The sequence below is a fragment of the Liolophura sinensis genome, chromosome 1, assembly GCF_032854445.1.
Source record: "Liolophura sinensis isolate JHLJ2023 chromosome 1, CUHK_Ljap_v2, whole genome shotgun sequence".
In the NCBI taxonomy this organism is placed as follows: Eukaryota; Metazoa; Mollusca; class Polyplacophora; order Chitonida; family Chitonidae; genus Liolophura; species Liolophura sinensis.
In genome coordinates, this window is record NC_088295.1 from 59,524,765 (window position 1) to 59,545,268 (window position 20,504).

General features: G+C 37.3%; 1 protein-coding gene across 4 annotated transcripts in view; it reads left to right on the plus strand.

Moving 5' to 3' along the window:
- LOC135476430 (DENN domain-containing protein 5B-like) overlaps nucleotides 1–8,471 on the plus strand; it is a 58,594-nt gene extending 50,123 nt beyond the window's left edge. For all 4 annotated transcript variants that reach the window (XM_064756468.1, XM_064756460.1, XM_064756483.1 and 1 more), the window contains 7 exons: nucleotides 1,553–1,671; nucleotides 2,164–2,267; nucleotides 3,087–3,158; nucleotides 3,663–3,745; nucleotides 4,158–4,284; nucleotides 5,058–5,232; nucleotides 5,667–8,471. In XM_064756468.1, the coding sequence (XP_064612538.1) occupies nucleotides 1,553–1,671; nucleotides 2,164–2,267; nucleotides 3,087–3,158; nucleotides 3,663–3,745; nucleotides 4,158–4,284; nucleotides 5,058–5,232; nucleotides 5,667–5,850 (864 nt within the window). In that variant the 3' untranslated portion in view covers nucleotides 5,851–8,471. The remainder of the gene's footprint in view (nucleotides 1–1,552; nucleotides 1,672–2,163; nucleotides 2,268–3,086; nucleotides 3,159–3,662; nucleotides 3,746–4,157; nucleotides 4,285–5,057; nucleotides 5,233–5,666) is intronic.
- The last annotated feature ends 12,033 nt before the right edge of the window (nucleotides 8,472–20,504 follow it).

The following is a 20,504-nucleotide window of genomic DNA, read 5'->3' on the forward strand; positions in this document are numbered from 1 at the left end:
TCCCCAAACAAGGCTTGAACGTAACCCATATCCAAGTAGGAATCCACCTCAGTTAACAACCTTCTCCTGTAGAACAGAACTATTCAAAAAGTCCTTTTTCCCAGCAAGGGTGGTTGACTGGGATAACTTACCATATGACATAAAACCAGTTCAAGCTACAAATATCTTTAGTTGTAAGGTTAAAAATTACTTTAAAAGATTTCAGCCTCCAAAATGGTAGTATGTTGGAGAAAGGCATTTAAATATACTCTTTAGCCTTATGCCAACTGCTGAATGGGTGTAGTTCATTGAACAGGAATCTATTTCTTAATTACGTCTCAGATTCCACTGCCTGTCAATGGATTAATTTTGATGAGTCAGCTGATCACTTTTTGATGAGTCAGCTGATCACTTTTTGATGAGTCAGCTGATCATGTTTTGATGCACTGTCCATTGTTTATTGCTCATAGAGAAGTTATGATGGCTATAATAAAAGTGTCTGGATATGATGGAGAGATTAACACTTCCTTTATTGTATGGCCAACATGATGTCTGTATAAAAATCAACGAGGCGATTATTTAGAGTGTTGGTAAAATGATTAAAGGCACTGAATGCCTTGTGTAATATCTATATTTGTATATGTATACCTGGCTCTGTAGCTAACAAAGTACACATAATATTTTTCCTCATATCTGTTTTACATGATTGGACTTATCTGCCCATGGTAAATGTTTGCACTTTAAACTGTGTGATGGCTGCCACACTGTGATTCTCCTACTGTTAAGTCAGTTGAATATATAGTTTTCTTCCCATTAGTTAACTTAATGTTATTGTAATCCAGTTGTCTCTGCATAGGTAAACAGAGCAATACAATAAGTATTATGCTTGCTTTTGATCCGTAATCCAAATAAAGTATGTTTAAAACAAAATTATACTTTTTGTGAAGCCTTGAAACTGGACAATCCAACCAATAAATTTTTGACTCCAAAATCGAATTAAACATGAATAAATTGCAATGAAAGTTGCTCTTTCATATGTGAAAAGGTTGAGGAATTAAGGTACACTGTGTAGTATCAAACCAATAATATCTGTCTGAATATGTTAATTTTCTCCAAATTTTGTGATTATGTGTTTGCTGAAGTTTAACACAAAATGGTCCTTTGGTTTGTCCAGAAAACAAAATGGCTGCAGTAGGCTATTATATACATTCCCAGTGTTCATTTACGTTCCATTATTTTAAGAGCATCAAAATAAATATACAGCAGTGAAAGACATTGTACTATAAAGGATGGTTTTTAACATTTTTATTTTGCACTTAAAACTGCTATTACATTAATACAAAAGAAGTTCTGCTATTTATTCCGTCAGCATGGTCACGTTTGATTCTGAATCTCTTAAAACTTTAATACACGTCTTATTATTATAAAACAGTCATTCCCAGGTGATGTTCATGCAACACATTTTCCAATTTTGATTGTAAATATGTCTGTGGTATTTGGATGGTTTGATAATTTTGATTAACTTCTGTACCTGTAACGCAGTCTTCAGCTTGATACATGTTTTCTGTTGTAGCACAAGAACCTGGGTGTACTGACCACTCTGCGTATAGGTCATGATAACGGGGGCATGACTCCAAGATGGATGGTGGAGCACGTGCTGGTTAGGAATGAGCTGACAGGACATGCTTACAAGTGAGTCAACTTGGCTGAAGACGCTGCCCACTAAACCTTTCAGAAGTACACATTGCAGCAGTGACTTTTCTGGCAGTCTGTATAGATGTAGGAGCAAAACAGAAAGCCAAAAAATGAAGGGAAAAAAGGATTATTTTACATTAGCTCCCCAACCATGTAGAAGCAGTACAGTTTTAACGGTGTCATAGGTTGACTGAGTGTTTAATAATTGGTATTTGACAATCATGAACGAGTGATTTAGTCACTGACCTCCATGTAAACAGTCCTACCAATGCGATTTAAATTAGACATTTAAAAGTTTCTTTTCAGTATGCACCGGATGAAAGTTTAAGGGATATGAACAAATGGATATAAAAAGACAGCATTTAGGTGGCATCATGGTAGTGAAGAATTTCTTACCATCTAGTAATAAAATTGCTGATGTTTTCTTCATGGTAAAATATACATTATAAAAGTAAGAAATTATTTAATGTTGCTTGATGTATCCTGCAGATTCCCATGTGGACGCTGGCTGGGTAAAGGGGTAGATGATGGCAGCATAGAGAGGTTACTGGTGGCTGAGCTTGTGCCTCAGAAAGTAGCCACTGATACAGAAGGTAATTTATAGTTAACGTTTTACCTCCAGCAGCTTTGACAGAAGGGTATTGTCCTAATTATGTATGTACATTTGCCCGTTTCTGAATTGTCTTGAGGACCGATTCATGTACATACATTTGTCCGTTTTCAAAATGTATTGAGAACAGATTCATATATATATATATATATATACATGTATATTTGGGATGGAACAAGTCTTAAAGACTTTATTGTCCATCCCTCTGTTATGAATTAAAACAGTTATATAAATATGGCAAATCATGTAAATGAAATCAAATGTATCCTCATTAAATATTGGCGGATTTGTTTTTCTCTACCCCTTAAGTTAGGCTGTTTATGATGAAATTTGTCGAACAGTATTTTAATAACCTTTCTAGCAGTCAGAAATAAGATTTGGGTTTGTATTGTATCTCCAAAGCTGATCAGACAAATCCATACATGAATTTACAGGTTCATTTTAGACTCATAGCTCTAGACATGTAAACAGTGTCTTCAAGACTTGATCAATATTTGTGATTTGTCAGACTCTTTTTGTGATGAGATGAAAAGCCAGGTCATTCATTTTGTTGGGGTGTTCTCAAGAAAGCAAACATGTCACTGGCAAGCCTGTGCATCAAAGGGAAAATAAGTGTTGATCTGGTCACCTTTTTTTTAGCTGTGTAGAAGGAAAAATGACAGATGATTAAATGATCAAACGATTAAATGTCAGAGACAGGTGGAATCATTGAGCTGTCCAAGTTTGTTCTGGAAGCTTGTTACATGCCATTGTTGTATGATTTTGCCTCCTACATTTCTTGTCATTCTTGTCTTGTGAACAGATCTGTTGACGAGTTGTAGAACGCCCCCTCGGTGCCGTTCACCCAGTGTACCTCGTGGTTCCACGGAGGCAGGTAATGAAGCCTTAGGGTACTTCAGTTATTTTGTTTATTCATTGGTGTGTAAAGCCATATTCCAGAATTTCTCACCTGTCCTGTGGTCATCAGTTTTATTGGCGGAGCAAGCCGGAGAGCCCAGGGTAAACTACAAACTAAAACTTTCCCATGTATGACATACACATTGATTTAAGACAAGTTGTCTTAAATGAGGATTAGACCATATGAACCTTGTCAACCATTGATTCTCACCAAAATCCTCTTGAAGAGTGAGATTAGGGATGGAAAGTCCCTTTCCATTACACCCACATCTTATGTGTCCTAGCAAATCACAAGATAACCGTCTTGGCTACTCAGCTCGAATGGATAGTAAATTTAACTTATCAAAAGGAAAAGTATTGAAGCTACTAACCGTAACATGATATAGAGTTTTGTTGGAATAAACATAAAAAGTTGTGCGCAAATGACTGAGTTTGTTGTGTTGATCATGGTGTTAAATGCTGCTCATTTTTCTTTTCTCAGCTAACAACATCCCCGAATTACAGGAAATGTTGGGACATGCAGTTAACAACATTGTCAAACACTTTTACAAACCTGAGAAAGAGGTAAGGCTCATTCGTTGCTGTATATTTCTCCAACATTGTTAAGGATGATGAAGATTTCTGTTATGATTTTTATTTCTGAAAGGACTGTTCTGTTCTGGATTTGATCGTTATTTTTGTTCTGTATTTTCTGTTCACAGGTATATAATGTACCTGGTGTCAGCTCATACATATTCAAGAGTATGGCATATATCTACACTATTTTTGTAACAATTTATTACAGAGAACTTGGTTTTCACTTTTATTTCATTATTTCATTTCACTGTTTCTCTAATTTGTGATAAATGTATATTGTTATCTTTCACACAGCTCAGTGTAGAGATTAAGTGTCCTGATTCTTTCCGTACAAAATATTTCATGTCTTTACATTTGTCTCACACAGTCTGTAGCTGCAGAATGCTTTCTGTATTTTCAGAGGGGCAACTTAACTTATTTACTGTGTGGAGAGAAAGGTCTAGTCAACTGTTTGGAAGCAGTATTCTTATGTGGATTTCGATCTTCTCGTCTTTTTAGAAACAAATTCTTCATTTGGGATTATTTGGGTAGGTTATATATTCCTGACCGTAAAAATACGTTGATACTAAATTTTAAATAATAAACTATGATTGTAAGTTACATGCTTCTTTTAGTTAATGCTTTCTAATAGATGTATATAAATTTGTAAATGGTACATCCTCCCAAGGAAAGACAATGCTTCAACTTGCCTTTGGTACCCTATTGTAATGAAAAGTAATGTTTGGCTGATCCTATGACATTGGAAAGAAATGTAAATTTCTGACGTTTTGTGAGAAATTTAAAGTTTCTGTGCAAGTTACCTCACCACTTGCTACCATTACTCAGTAATTGTCTTGTCATTTCTCTTAATGTTGAAAGATTAAACTACATGCATTTCAAATTGTTGACTTCGGGAACTGTTAAGCTTATAGCCAAGGGCTTAGCATGCTAAGGTAGCAGGGTGACTCAGGAGCCCCTCACTGGTGTCATCAGTGTGAGTACAAGTCCTCTCTTGTCGATCATGGGAAGGTATATATATATATATATATATATATATATATATATATATATATATACACACACATAAATCTAACCTTCTGTGGCCCTTGATCAATCCGGTTGTGTGGTCATATTCCAGTTTTCACTGCTCAGACACTAGTGAATGATGGTGGTTCACTCTGGTTTCCTGAATCCATAAATCTTCCAGCTGGTATTCTACCAGTATTAAGGTGAATTCTCGAATACAACGTTTAATGCCAAGCAATTGAATAAGTAAATAAATACATGTGAGCTGATGTGGTTTGTGTTTATTGTGCTTCAGAGCGTGTGAAGGTGAGTTTTGAGACGATCATGGAGGACAGTCCCAGTAACTCCATCCCTGATGTAGCCAAGGCTGGCTACTGGCTCTACTGCAATCTTCTCAACAAAATCAACAATGCTTCACAGACTGTCGGCAAGGATGGCAAGTTCCAGATCTTTGTCTGTGCTGGAATCAGGTGAATAATAGGAAAGACATGAGAGCTCCATGAACTTAACAAGTTTTAACGGGATACATGTCCTGAGCAGTGGTGATTCAGGTCAAACGTAGACTAATGCCAGTAATTGTTCTTTCTCAGTACACATGTACTGTTGTGCAATTATCGTGAAGTACTGACACAGAATATGACAGAAACAGGTTATTAAGGTCATAAGAAACATTCCACATTTCTTTAAGTTTTTAGTTTTATTCATTTCTATATTTTGTAGCCAATATCCAGTGTAGACATTTTAAGTTGGCCTTTTTTTTTGGCAAGGTGGATAGAGCAGTTCACTCGGGTGTAGTAACCATTGTAGAGGTCATTGTATGCACAGATACACCCCCCTCCCCTCTTCCTCCATTGTTGTGTTTGCAGTGATGTCATTTGTATATGACCTATGGTTGCTGTTGTAGAGACCATTGTCTACAGAGGTGGTTCCCACTGATGGCTAACACCACTGCCACGGCCCAGATGTATGAAGAGAACTCTTTCATGAGGAACCCCTCCCTCACCAATTTTCTGGTTCAGATCTTGGACACTCTCAATGAGTTCACTTTCACGCTAGAAACCTCGCTCACAAGAGGCTTGGATGTCTGAGGGTACTGTAGATGACAATGAGGAAAGGTGTGACAGGATCAGATCATTGAACTGTGAGGATCTTGTGTGTGAACATGTGATGATCCAGCATGAAAGATGAACAGATCCTGTGGTTACTGGTAACAACTATTCAGGGTCACTGGACATGTGGTGATTCTAGTGACAAGATTTTACAAAGCGGGGGTTTCACATACATGTATGTTGAAAGGTGGAAATTTCAACCCTGATCCAACCTGCAAGATTCATGCATCTTGGGAGAACAGGGTTTCAGTTTTACCTTGTGAATGCCTGGAATTTATGGATCCCACTTGAACATGTTTACAGAGTGACAAGGGGTTAGACATTAACATCAGTGTGTTTGGAGTAGAATCAGTTTTGATTGGATCCCAGAATCTAGATCTAGACAAGGAGAAAGTGTGCATTAAGATTTGAGCAAGATAAGACTAGATCTAAGTGTTATGGTTCTTAAGTTTGAGAGCTACAAACTGAAGTTTTAAGTATAAGGATAGAAAGATGCAAAAGTCTTTATTTGAGGTTGAGAACTATGGATGCCAATGCCTGGATTTGAGTGTGAAAACTCCAGATTGTGGGTTTCAGTGTCCGGATATAAAAATACAATGGTCTGAACTTGAGTGCCAGAACTACAGATTGGAGTGTTCCAGTGATAGAGTGATGCAAAAATCTGGAATTAAGAATTGAGTTTTTGTGTTGTATGACGATCATTGTGCTAAGGTTTGTAATGATCTGAAAGTAAAGATCTGGAATCAAAAGATTAACATTGGAGCTGTAGTATTGGCATCTAGATTGTGTGAATTAAATAGGAGATGTTAAAAATAAACGGAAAGATTTGAAGGTTCTGAAAGTAGTGACATTTATGGAAGAAGCATTAGGAAAGAGCCAATGAGGTCACAGGTTCAAATCCAGCTCTTGTAGGATCAGATGCACATGGCATTAAGGCAGGAGGTTGTCAGGTACCTGGCGAAGGGTGGAGGTTGCCTTGGGCATTTAGGTTTCCTCCATCCATGAATTTGACATCTGTTGAATCACTCAGTGAGAAATTCTTTGAACATGGAACATCAACCTCTAATCAAATAAATAAATGTGGTATTAAGTTGTACAAGCATGTAGTGCAACTGATGATGTCAAGACGCCATGGCCATTGTTAAGTACCCAACATTTTGATTTGTAGGGTAAAAAAATATACCTGTATGTACATGTGAAGATTTGCATGTCAGATTTGCTGCATTCATATTATTTATAGTCCTTGAGAATTTCACAGGCTTGAGACCTTCTCTTCATGATGCTGTACAAATGATTCACTTTAGATCTCATGATCTGGTATAAGGATAAATGTTAAAGTCACAGGAACATGGATTACAAGATCCTACAAGGAGAGTACATGTATATACTGACGAGATTGGAGGAGTCTTGCTAGCCACATTTGCACGGAACAGTCCCTCGCTGCACTTTAATATTCTTCTCAAATCTTACTTAAAAATGTGAGACCTATTAATAATACCTTTCACTTCTTTCAAGTATGCGAGAAATCATACTCTTTTAAATTTTATTGGGAAAAGTCTTGTCTCATTGGTCTCTTTTTCTATCGGTGTAATCATTGAATTGATTTATAATACCAGAAGATGGAGTTGCGGTACATGTGGGTGCTCATGTATTTAGTCACGAGAGTACACATCTGGCAGACTGCTCCTGGAGACAGTTTCAAGATCATGTAAGCGTGTGAGAGAAAAAAAAGTGCTACTCTGTGCAATGCTGTTCATTGCGTGAACTTAAGTGTTCATCATCTTTTAACGTTCGTGTTTCGACTTTGTTATTCAAAGCCCAAGTCAAGCTTCATCAGTTGTAATATTTAGACAGAGTATGCTTGCGCGTTGTTTCTTGAACCCTCATAGTTACATAATGGCTTTGGACAACTTGATAAGAAAACAGAATTAGTACTTAAGTATTTAATAAGTTCTTGATGTGTTCATGTAGTTGGTTATGCTTTTCCTTTGTGTTTTGTTGAGTTTGTTTTTGGATGCTGTTTACGAGTTGGTTTTGTAATCAAAACATTACTGTGGTAGCTTTTGACAATCTTGAATAGCATCATGTTACGTTCTGTATTGGTTTAAAATAAAAGGATGTCCTTGTCCACATGGTCTAGACCACCATACTTAAGATGGGGAATGCATAACCACTAAAACCCTGTGTGTGGCTCCAGTTCTTTGTGGTTAGAGGCAGTTTCCTGGAGATGTCACAGAGTCTTCAACTGTCACACAAGAAAGAGCTTGCCTGTCTTATTAATGGCACATTCTGGAATATGGTTTCAGGCACAGATCAAATCAAGATAGTCAGCACTTTTCCAGATGTCTTTCTTTAGATGTTTTCTTTGTAACTTTTTCATCCCTTTGGATATAAGTACATGTACATAATGTTGGCTTTTGCATTTAATAGCTTTAATACTGTTATTCAGCAGTATCCTGCTTCTGTTTAATGGTACAAAGTCGTGGTAGGGTTGTGCTGTAGTCTTGTACCTTGTTGATTTAAATATATATGATAAAATCAAATTTCAAGTCTATTGCTGTAAAGAGGTATCTATATACTTGTAAATGCTTCTATGAAAGTTTGATCCACTCTGTGTGTGTGTGTAATATATATATATATATATATATATATATATATATATATATATATATATATATAAGCATATCCATGAGAAAAGACTTGCTGTGAATCATAATACCTGTATTAAATGTTAACTTGGTTTTATAGGAAATATCAATGGATCTCTTTCATCTGCAGTAATATTTAAAGATTTGATTGAACAGCTGTTGGCTTTGCTCATGGATCATATCCAATACAGATGTTTCCGTACCATTGAATCACTGTCTTCCAAACTCTACCTGTTGCAATGAACTTGTACCCCGTGTCTCACTCGATGGTTACTTACATTTACATTGATTACTGGTCTGCCTACATCGTCATGAGGAAACCTAGTGTAGAAGTTAGCTTTGTGGTTCTGTATAATTAAAGAAAAGAAAAAGGCTGTTTTCTTTTTTTTGTTTTGGTTTTTTTCATTATGGTTGACCTAATTGCGGTTTAGGCAAATTAGAGCCTAGATTGCCTAGATTAGGCAAATGGAGGTTACCATTGATGGTACGAGATATGCGATACAAATTCAGAGGCTGCTTGCAACACACTCTCATTTTAGGGAAATTTTCTGTCTAGAATACATAGTATTCAGCCAAAGAGTGTGTGGGACAATTCTACTTAATATAATAAATGATTGATTGTAGAGTATCACGTGTGTAGAAAACTTGTTCTGTGGTCTCCAGGGACTTTTTGCTAAGGATCTCTTCTTGACCATTGAATGTTCTGTATGCTAAGATGACATTTCTATGTGCGGTCTTTTTATTCTTGTATTCATATTGTACTCGTGAAAAACCAATGTTGGAATTTCACTGAATTTGTGTTTTATTGTGGAGAAGTAGAGAAATACTTCATAGGTTGTTAGTACCATGCTCCATTGCCATTTTGAATTTCCAATCATTGCTTTTATATAAAGTAAAGGGGTACCTTAAATGAATTCAGAGCAGTGGGTAAGTGCATTATGGTTAATGTATGTCCTACGTGCGCATGTATTTACATAACAAGTGTATGATGATTTGTAAAGTGTAGACAGTCTAATGATATTAGGAAAAATCAAATGTTTTCACATGTAGCTTCCAAAGAAGCAGTTAAGTGAGTGCATGAGGAATGAACAGTTTGTGGTAACTTTTACTTGTTTTTAGATAATTTGATATCTAGTCATTTGACGTACCTGAAGGGTATTATGTAGCCCAATCATGTTCTTTTTTTTTTTTTTTGCTTGCTTTTGTTTTATTGTTTCATCCGGCTTTGTATACTTTATTGTGTGAACTAGGGTCAGAGATTCTGGATCCTCTGCAACATCAGTATTGATTTACCCACTTATAGTTCTTGCCGACAGTTTACAGTTATGTGTTTTCTTCTTCCCTTTTCAGTGTTGCGTAAATATGTAATGATCTCTTCATTTGTCTCAATGTGGTCAACTTTTGCGTTTTATTCACACGAAAGGGCCATCTTTTTTCTATTTGCACTTCAGAAGTTTGTTGTTTCTTTTCATTGTTGTTTCCCCTTTGTACTTCCTTGTCATAACATCAACAGTGTCTAATAGTCTATTAGTCAATTTTAACTGGTATATATTTATATTGTAAAATTTTGGCATAAATTACAAGGAATCCTGTAGATGACATACGGATATAATAGTGTATTCACGTCACGTGAACATTATGTGTTGAGTATGAAAGCCCCATGACGTCATGAGTTTCTGTTACATGTAGGCCTATGGGGAAAAATACAGGCCTGTACTACTGCATTGTAAAGTAACTTTGCTGTTTGTTTTTACATGTGATATTTGACAAAGAAATAAAATAAATCATTGTTCTGAAATTTGTTGTTGCGAAGTGTGGTTTTCTACATGCTCAAAGTCTGAAAGCGTCATTAAACGACAGCAACGACAGTTTGTTCCAGTTTTACAACATTAATACCAATGATCAAAGAAGGAAAAATCACATTGCTTTCTCCCAAGGATGTGTACATGAATTTTATTTTTTTTAACATCGAAATCAAGAATTTTCCACCTTTAGGAAAGCGACCTGTTTTATGGATGAAGGTAACCAGAATGAACCATAGACCAGTGGTGAGTTACTGGCAATTTCTCCCAGGTGTGACACAAGTCATATTGGTGAAAAGCAAGTACTGTAATTCTTCAACCTTTTTGGATGTTTGCACAGCGTTAATTCTGGCATATTCTGAAGGCATTGTTCAATGTAGACTGAAAGAATTACACTTTTTATAAAGCCCAGAAATTGGCCAACGAAGCAACGTTTTTTTGTGTGTGTGTGTGTAAAAAATCAACTTAAAAATGCAGAGTTGCTCATTTATGCGCGATAGGTTGAGGAATTAGGGTGGTTTTCAACAAACTTCAGGCAAGACCACACAGGAGAGCAATGTTGTCAGCTTATTGCCACCAAGGCCACGAGGTTGATAGAAGCAAGTAAATCTTAAAAATCCCTTCATGTAAATGAGATTTGCATAATGATTCAGAGCGTCACTGATGATAAAATGGTTAAAGCATCACTGTGATGGTAAAATAGCTAGAGCAACTGCATGATAAGTAAGAGGTTCAATCCGTAGTGCAGTCATAGAAATGCAGTTTTCCTCGTTAATTTACATGAACGCCATCCAAATAATAAAATACGGGTAGCTCTAATTCAACTGCCTTGATTTTTACATACTTTGTTTATTTGTTTTTGGAAGGTAATCTCCAAAAAAAATGGTTGTCATTTTTAGCCCTGTCGTCGGCGTCGGCCGACAAGGGGTTTAGTCTTAACTTTGACATTGTAAATTGGACAGCAATGTACCGAAGACCTCTTCGAGTGGGATATATCTTGCCTTGTAGCACTTGTTAGTTCCTGTGTGATGTGAGACGGTTTTAATCAATGTCACAGATTATTACCACAAAAACTAGTGTGGCAAGAATATTCAATCAAACGCCTTCACTCGAAAATTCTTAAATTTTAAACTGAGTATAGTTTACTTCTAAGAACAGATGGACGGAGTCTCCCTAATCTCTGGCACACTGGTTCATATAATTGTATCTAATTCCACTTAACCTAGGGGTAGGGGTAGGGGCTATGTATACAGATCTGTGTGAACCAGATCACCACGTTTGACATATGAACAGGTGCTATCACACGCAACTGTGAAACATATTTTGATTAACAACAATGTGTAAACTAGCATGTTACATGATTTGGATATTGATTCAGTTCATTCGCCCAGAACATCCGTTGCGCCTTTCCAACATCACTGAAAACTGGCGACTGCTTCTCTTTGCACTGACGTCAGATCTAATTTCTTATTTTACATACTTTTCTAGTTTTTATGGTACATTTCGTAAAGACGTGCTGACAGGTTTTAAAGCGTTGTTATCCACCATTAGTAAATCAAAGTGAGTAAATCTGCAGAATTATGTATATGTCATGCTCTATGGGGCACAGATAACAGATTATACCGCAGCCATATGTACATTATTTCAGATAGCGCTACGCGTATTGCATTGTAAACATTTGCCATCGGTCATAACAATACAGATGTGAGTTTGGCGAAAAGCTGTCGCAGCTTATATGGCTAATGGCTGTAACAGCTTACATGGCTGATAGCGCTAACGGCTTATATGGCTAATAACGATCCTCATCATTTAACTCATTAAGATTCTTCACTGACAGACAATATCGGCAGTATTTTTAGATGACAGGGATTATGAAAGAGACAATTTATGTTGAGAAGGGCCATTTTTAAATATGGGGGATAATATATGGTGGAATGGAGAATAATGTTGACCGTTACGTCATCACGCAAGCGCAATACCGGAATCCTCGGTTTGGTCAGCGGCACCGGAGAAATATAGCCTACCTCTCCAAGTTGTATTTGACTCCTGCGAATATTTTGTGAATGCCACGGGATTTTGCGAAGATATGGGAAGACATAACAGATTGCGGGAAGGCCTCTCACTTTACACTGCATGGAATAGCTGACTTGGCACAAGTATATTCGCCAGTACTGAACTGGAATCGGAAAACAAATCATCTCACTGTCTACTGTGTACGTGCCCCCACATACCTTATGCCCTTCTTATGTAGGAATGCGTATCTACCTAAAGCGTCAAAATATATAATAATCAAAATGTGCAACTGCTATCAAGTCACACCCAATTTACAGTGGTAGACCTTTGCAAAATTACGTGGCTCTCGCGAGATTTCCGTGGAAGCCGAATACCGCTGTATAGGCTTACAATATTACAGTTCCACACAACATTGCTCTGTTCGCTATCCGTCGATAGATCTTCGCCCAAATCCACTCATTTCAGATGGAAACCCTAGCCATGCAGATCTATCACCAAATCGATATATACTTGGTTGACTTGATTCAACTAACCATTTGCGTTGATTTGTTTATATACTTATTTATTTGGCGATTAACGCCGTGCTAAGTAATTTATCATTTGTGTAAGGATGCTCAGGTTTATGAATGAATGAATGAATGGTTGGGGTTTAAACGTCGTACTTAACAATTTTTCGGTCATATGACGACGAGGAGTCATTTGATTTGTGTGTAGATATAACGTGTCTTCTTGTTGCAGGATGAGTCCATGCCGCCAACGTGCGGCTGGCACTGAAGTATCATGCCTAAGACACCAGACATGAAACCCCAGCCAGTCACATTATACTGACACCGGGTAAGCCAGTCCTGTCTCCTGGTTATAACCTCTCAGTTCTGAACTCCAACCGAGGCAGAAACAAGTACTAAGTCTTTGGTATGGCCCGTTAGGTTTGTGGGTGGAGGAAACCGGAATGTGCGGAGTAAACCACCGCCCTTCGCCAGGTACATGACAAGCCTCCTGACTAACGGCTACAGCCGAGCACCGTTCGTGACTGACAAAGCCTCAGGGGTTCGGGCAAAGTTTTTACATTACTACTAATTACCCGTATATCACCAGGTACATCTGTGCATGTTTACAAGGTGTGCTATTAAGTATGGATATACCCGTCCCATACACCTAATGTCATATCGACACGTGGAGTTCCGCTGTGTGGAAACTGGCTTATCATTAAATCTTACACTTGTCACGTTTTCCCTACGTGTATTTATATAGGTTTCCTTGTGAATTCCTGGTTGAGCACAGTTTTCCGAGAGGCATAAAACTGGTGTGAAATTGTGAAAATAATGAAATAGCAGATTAACCGCTGTGTATTATATTTTATTATAAATATAACTAGCAAATATTAAATACCTTTTCAGATTCAGATTCGAGTCCCTATAATCTGTTATAAACTTATTTTAACATCGGAAGAGCTGTCCTCCGTGGCCAAAGTGGTTAGCGTGCCATCGTGGCTAGATAGCCCGAAGCCTCTCAACAAAAAGCGATTGCTGTGAGTTCAAGTCCAGCTCTTGCTGGCTTCTTCTCCGGACGTACACGGAATGTCTGCCACCAAACTGTGGATGGTCGTGGTTTTACCCCGGACTCTACCGGTTTCCCCCAAATTTTGGCCGTCGTCACTTAAATGAAATATTCTTGAGTACGGCGTAAAATATCAATGTAATAAATAAGCAAAATAAATTTCGAAGATGTAGTTTTGGTTCGTGTACTTTAATATTCAAAGAAGCATACAGGAGACGGCGGTTTGTAAGGATGTCTGTATATGTGGTAAATTGGTATTTCAACCTAGCGTCTTCCACCCCCAGGGATTTCATTCGAATTCACTTCGGTTTGTATCTTGCATCATATCTACAAATATCGGCAAGAACGTCAACATCCTTGTGTAGTCCTGGGGAGGTGTTTCAGTTTTATGGATGTGGCAGGACGAATTCAATCCGAGTGTGTTTGGACAGTGTTAGTTCCAATACACCTAACATTGCTTGAACCACACATATAGTCTGCCTCTGACGCCACGCTGTGGTTCGCCGGTAGTGTGGTTTTCACACAGCGCCACTGGGGTTCCCGATCGGAAGCCTTCGCTCACAAATCAAGTTGTACTTACCTCAACGTGTTTAACAGTTTGGTTCCGTCGAAGGCAAAGGATTAAAATCAATTTCATTATCCTAATTATTAAAATCTTAAACCATATTTAGGCTATTTTAAAATTAGCGGTATAGAATTTTCTAGAGGATGCTAGAGGTTGCTGTAGCGGATGCAAAGTTCACAAAGCCCTAAACACCGCACACAATTCAGGCTCTTGTCCCCGAGAATGTCGTACTTTGAATTCACCATACTTGAACTTGAAGTCAATACTCCGGGTGATGACATTTCAGTAGGTTCAAAACCATTACAAGATTTTCACCGAATGAAGTCTACATTTAAAAAATCTGAACAAATTACAAATTAATTCAAATTAATTTAAAATACATTAAAACAATCCGAATGAATAAATTCATTATTTAATATTCACCTTCTGTTGTTGTTCATTTCCAACCGGTGATTCAGAAAGTGTCAGGTGTTTTCTTTTTGTGTGTCAAGCTTGAATAGCTGTCAGTGGGATCATCAGTGTAAAGATGAACGTCTCACGTAACAAGAACAACCCCCTTAAACACACAACGTGTATAACGACACACCTAAGAATTGAAACACAAAAGTAACAGTCTATATGTGGTTTGATTTCATTAATTGATGAAACGTAAATTATAAAAACACTTAAGTACACTGACGTAGCATAAATGCGCATGTTTCGATATTTTCAGAAAATACAGGTGACCTGTACAACGCTTCATATTTATCTTCTATCATGCTTTTTATTTCACGAAAAAATTTTTAAAAATTAGAACTAAAACCATGGTTAATGATGAACACCATATTTTACCGGTCTGAAATCTACGCAGGTTTAACAAATTGTTTGTATGGCTAATTGGTTATTAACTGTTTTGTAACATAGGACAGATATATTCTATTCCACTCCAGGAATTTCATTCGAATCCACTTCGGTTAGTGTCTTGCGCTGTATCCACAAAGTTCGGCAAAAACATCACACTCTTGTGTTTTCCTGGGAAAGAGTTTCAGTTATACATATACGGCAGACGAATTCAATCTGAGTGTGTTTGGACAGCGTGAGTTCTAATGTGGGCCAAAGTAACAAATATAACTGTTATATTAGTCCCAGTCCTAATACACTTAACATTGGTTAAACCTTCACTCAACCACACTAGTTGTCCACTTTCGACACCATGCTGTGTTTCATCCATAGTGTGGTTTTTATCAAGAGCAACTGCGGTTCCCCGTCCAAAGCCTTCGCACACAAACCATGGCGCTGTATCTCAGTATGTTTAACAGTTTGGCCATTTCGCGTGTGGGATCAGAACATATTAGAATCTATCTAGACTGTTAGGAACAAGCTGCTAACACCAATCTAGATTGTCATTTGATGTGGCGCAACACTGAATTGTGTTCAACTCTTACTTATTAAAATAATAATAAGAATAATTAGGCTATTTAAATTAGGCTGAACATCGATGTTTTCGTTTCAAAGTCGAAAGTATATGATTTGATTTTGTTCCTATTTTTGATACTTTTTTGTTTCCATTACTTTATTCTGTCAACTCTTGTATATGTGATTTGTTCTACATGTTAATATGTGTATGTATATGATGATTTTATTGTTGAGGAGATGCCCTCGTGGCTATTAGGCTGTGTGAAACTCTCGTTAAGCAAATATAGAATTAAATTAAATTAAATGTTGTCTGGTTGCAGTCTGGTGTCAAAGGGTCAGATCCTCATTGTAATGAGGATTAGAGCATTTACATAATGGATGCTATGCTCATAAATCCCTAAACACCAGACACTGTTCTTTTTCTATTTATTTATTTATTTCATTGGTGTTTTACGCCGTACTCAAGAATATTTCACATATACGACGGCGGCCAACATTACGGTGGGAGGAAACCGGACTGAGTCCGGGGAAAACCCACGACCATCCGCAGCTTGCTGCCAGACTTTCCCACGTACTGCCGGAGAGGAAGCCAGCTTGAGCTGGACTTGAACTCACAGCGACCGCATTGGTGAGAGGCTCCTGGGTCATTACGCTGCCCTAGCGCGCTAACCAACTCAGCCACGGAGGCCCCCTAAAATGAAATAATGTTTGTATATTATGAATAATGCAAACACTTCCTAGTTCAAATTTTGTTAAATATCCTGGACCATATAATACAGTTTAAAATGGAAAAATGTTATAATGTTTTCCCATTCATTAGTATCATTATGCATTGAGTTACTGAGAAAAGATGGCGTCATAGTAAACAGTGTTTTCTAATATTCCTTATATACGAGTGATTTGCTACATATTTTATGGCGTACCATAAATTTCTGTGTTCACGTAAGGTATTGCTGTTACGTGTATTATGAAAAAAACCAGCAGCAGCTGTGACAGGCAGGTGAAATATACGCACGTGTATGTTCCATATCACACGCACGCCAAACACGAATCAGGTGCGTTACAAACGATGAAACCGATCGTCCACACGTTGACATGCAGGTGTAAATTTCTTTGGCACCTTCGCTCAAAATTACAATGCGCATAAACAGCGTACTCGGTACACTTGATCACTTTGACTACACCGATCTCATTTTTGAAACTTCGAGAAAATACTGGTTCTAGGTTGCTTTGTAGCCGAATTTTTTGCACGCAATTCACATTCCCCACGCACATGTAGCCCACTGCAGTAATAATGCACATTCTCTTAAAATCAAGAATTTTTAGTACGCTGCTCATAAATATTTTCCACCATGCAATGCAGTCTGAATAAAGTTCAAATTTATTCATTATTTAATATTCACTTTCTCGTGATGCTCATTTCAAACCGGTGATTCCCAAAGTGTCAGGTGTTTTCTTTTTGCGTGTCACGCTTAAATTCGTGTCAGTGGACTCATCGACGTAGACATGAACATCTCATGTAACAACAGCTCACTTAAACCCACAACGCGCAGGTCTATAACGGTACAAATAAGAATAGAACACAAAAGGAACGGATAATACGTATTATGATTATAATGACATTACTAATTATGACGTCCAGCAAGTTATGAAGCATTAAAATACAGTTAAATTGTTTATATTTACACTGCATGAATGACGAAAACGCGTTTGTTTAGTTCGCTTCACCATAAATATATGGCCTACACAACGCTTCATTCATCTTTTTATCATACATTTTTATTTCACATGAAATATGACTTCTTAGTACAACTGAAAAGTTTATGCTGGGGTAAAACAAAAATGAATGTCTGTCACTCCTTTGTCACCATGCAGACTTCAAAGATACCGACAGCAGTCATTTTGGTTTCGCGTACAGAATACCTGTCAGCAATTCTTACCCTCTCGCCTTCACCACCTTAACTCACTACCTGTGGTTAAATGACAGATAATTATAGTTAAACCCTGATTTAGCAACAGGTTTCAACTGCAAGTCACGAAGGCTTAACAAGTTGTTTTTAATTTATTTTCAGATTACCCATAATGATATCTTGTTAAGAGGTGAAAAATGCCGGTCTTATTCTGATAATAAATAAGTATACAATGGGAAAAGCAGAGAGGTGTCCAAAGTCATTTTATACCTAAAGACATTTTTATAGGATACATTTAACCTGTTATCATTATCTCGTGTAACGTATCTCTATTTACTCACTGTGTTTTTTTTAATATTAGCTCCGTACTCGTATGCATACATTTGTTAAATTGCTGTGTTGAATTGTACCTATATACGCACTTAAATTGGCTCGCAAAGTATAGCCCTAAAAATGTGCGGAAATTCTTTGGAAACAGATAGGATATGACAATAACAAAAGACAGATTTATATGTGTGTATACTACATAAATGTAGTATATTAGTATTGATATACACTCTTCCCACCCCCACTCCAGGATTTTCATTCGAATCCACTTCGCTCATGAACATCGGCAAAAAAACCCATCACATCCTTGTGTAGTCCTGGGAAAGAGTTTCAGATATACAGATATGGCAGACGACTTCAATCCGAGAGTGTTTGGACAGTGTTAGTTCTAATACACCTAACATTGTCGCAACCATTTTCTCTCAACAACACATATTGTCTACTCCGCCACCACGCTGTGGTTCACGCGTAGTGTGGTTTTCATCGATCACAACTGGAGCTCCAGATCGGAAGGCTTCGCAAACAAAAGTCGCGTTCGTACCTCAGCGCGTTTAACAGTTTGGTTCTTTCGCATGTGTGATCAGAACAATTAGAATCTATCTAGACTGTTAAGAACAAGCTGGTAACACCAGTCTAGATTGTCGTTTGTTGTGCCGAAACAATGATTTTTCCTCCACTCTTACTTATTAAAATCTTTATAACCATAATTGGTCTTTTTGTAATTAGATGCAAGTCTATTTTATGCTTCAGAGCCGAAACGCCGATCACGGCCGGGCGTCGTTAAGTCAGACATACTACAGCGGGGAAAGACCATTTACACAATAGATGCTATGTTCACAAGTCCCTAATCACTCTTCCAGTTCTTATCCGTAAATATTTGTCGTACCTCAAATATGTCATACCTACACAAACGTAATTAAGTGGACCTATCATTTTTTTGTGAACATTGACATTAAAAAGAGTAATTTAAAATAAAATAGTGTTTTACAGTTTATTACTATATCATAAATATTGAAAACGTTTCCTCGTTTAGCTTAAGATAAATATCACGAACAAGACAGATAAAATACTATTTATTACATACTAATACAGTTTTAAGTTTTTAAAAACGTTTCTAATCTTTCCCGATTCACTGGTATAATTGTATACTGAGTAACAGAGGAAACATGACGTCACATCAAAAAGCGTTTTTTTAAAATTTATAATACACGAGATGGCGATTTACTACTTATTTTGTGGTTTAACATATATTAAGGTGGCCACATAAGGAATTACTGTCGCGTATATTTATGAAAAACGAGATATGTATAGTCCGATTGGTATCGTATGTATATAGACATACAGCTGATGCACCTTTCTTTATGACCGTCACTTTTCCTTACAAAGGTATGAACAAAACGAACAGTAACTGTGATAGACAGGTGAAATATACCCACATGTATATTCCACAACACCTGTACGCCAAACACGAATCAGGTGCCGTACAAAAAATGAAACTGATCGTTCACACGGTGAAACGCAGGTGTAAATTTATTTCAAAGGCTACAGCACTTTCGTTGAAATTATAGTGCACATCCACATCATCCAGAGTATGCTTGACACATTCCATTGTTGACTATACACCCATCTCATTTTTGAAACTTCGAGAAAAAAGTTGGCCACAGTTTGCATAGTACTCGAATCTTTTATATATATTTGAAAGTGTCAGGTGTTTTCTTGTTCCATGACAAGCCTGACAGAGCGAACATCAGCGTAGAGATGAACATCTCATGTAACAACAAGAAGTCACTTAAACCCACATATAATGTGTAACGGTACACGTAAGAACTGAAACACAAAAGGAACAATTTATACGTATTTCGATTTTCATTATGACATCGACGCATCGACTCATCGACGTAGACATGAACATCTCATGTAACAACAACTCACTTAAACCCACAACGCGCAGGCCTATAACGGTACAAATAAGAATTGAAACACAAAAGGAATAGATAATACGTATTTTGATTTTTATAATGGCATTACTGATTGTGACGTCCAGTATGTTATGAAGCATTAAAATAGAATTAGATTGTTTTATTTACACTTCATAATAGGCGTAAATGCACCTGTTTAGATCGCTTCAGCATATTATATGGCCTACACAACGCTTCACGTTTATCTCTTGATCATATTTCTTTCCCACATGAAACACTACTTCTTCGGACAACTGCAAAGTATAGACTCGTCAAAAACATGAATGCCTCTCATTCCTAAATCCCCGGACTTCAAAGACACCGACAGCTGCCATTTTGGTTTCGCGTATAGAATACCTGTCAGCAAATCTTATCCTCCCGCCTTACCCACCTCACCCGATTACCTGTGGTTAAGTGACAGATAATTACAATTAAAACCATGATTAGCAACAGATTTC